This window comes from Triticum dicoccoides, unplaced genomic scaffold (assembly GCF_002162155.2).
Source record: "Triticum dicoccoides isolate Atlit2015 ecotype Zavitan unplaced genomic scaffold, WEW_v2.0 scaffold112832, whole genome shotgun sequence".
In the NCBI taxonomy this organism is placed as follows: Eukaryota; Viridiplantae; Streptophyta; class Magnoliopsida; order Poales; family Poaceae; genus Triticum; species Triticum dicoccoides.
In genome coordinates, this window is record NW_021178131.1 from 1 (window position 1) to 1,175 (window position 1,175).

The following is a 1,175-nucleotide window of genomic DNA, read 5'->3' on the forward strand; positions in this document are numbered from 1 at the left end:
ATTTATTCATGACTGTTACATCATCCAGAAGGTTGCCCCTGGAAGAAACTTCGCCAGGAGCTTGATTTCCTCGTAAATTGCATCAGCGGCATCATCATCAAACCCAAAGCTACATTCAGACTCTGCAGCCACACGCTGCCCAGTAATGTGTTCAAGGAGCTGCAGCAATGCTTAACAACGGCGAGGCGATACTTGAGGCCAGAAATAGAGACTTCACATATATATCCTGGAACCAGAACGGTGCAAGCCAGGCAGAAGAACAGCAAGTGCACGGAAAACCTTTAGCGTACGGGAAGTCCGGAACATAAAGGCCTCTCATCCTCACCATCAGTACCAGAATACGCCCCTTCTTTAAACTGCAGGAATCTAAGCCGTTCCTCGAATAAAGGGTCTGAAAGCTATAGGTAAATCATCCTCATCACTGGTGTCAAAATAGTGCCTTTCTTGAACTGCAGGAGCTGAAGGCGTTCCTTGGACATGGCGTCTCCTGAAAGCTATTGGAAAATAATCATCATCATCGGTATCAGAATAGTGCCTTTGTTGAACACCACAAGCCGGAGCCGTTCCTCGAAGACGGGGTCTGCTGACACTTACAGGTCTAGCATCCTCCTCGTCCTCCTCCACCTGCCCATCATCATCATAAGTATTGGGCCTTTGTTGAACAGCAGGGTGGGATCTTCTGAGAAGTAAAGGTCTTTCATCCTCCTCCTCAGCAAGGTGGGATCTTCTGAGACTTAAAGGTCTTTCATCCTCCTCCTCCTCCTCCTCCTCCTCCTCCTCCTCATTGTCCTCATCATTCTCATCCTCCTCCACCACCTCCTCCTCCTTAGCAGGGTGAGATCTTCTACGACTTTTAGGTACATAATCCGCATCATCATCATCATCATCATCATCATCACAAGTATCGGGCCTTTGTTGAAGTGCAGAAGTCAGGCCCTTCCCTCGAAAACAAGATCTGCTGTGACTTATAGTTTGATGATTAATGGTGGCTCTAAGCATGATACCGTTTGCATCGTCAGAAACCTTTCCCTTGGGAAGTATTAAGTCATACACTGTCGGAAGCCCATCAGAGAGTGAAGAGCTCCTTATGTGGCAGTTTGTACTTCCACAGCAGCCAGTTGTTATGCAGTCATAACTCAGATTACATGTGAACTTCGATTTCCTCCTGTTTGGTT

At 47.1% G+C, this 1,175-nt stretch overlaps 1 protein-coding gene across 1 annotated transcript; it reads right to left on the reverse strand.

The window, feature by feature from the left end:
- Positions 1–6: 6 nt before the first annotated feature.
- Positions 7–1,170, reverse strand: LOC119343021 (YTH domain-containing protein 1-like; the record flags this gene model as incomplete). The annotated part of the gene is made up of 1 exon (XM_037614241.1): positions 7–1,170. A coding segment is annotated over one exon (804 nt), but the record flags the coding sequence as incomplete, so codon positions are not given.
- Between the last annotated feature and the right edge of the window lie 5 nt (positions 1,171–1,175).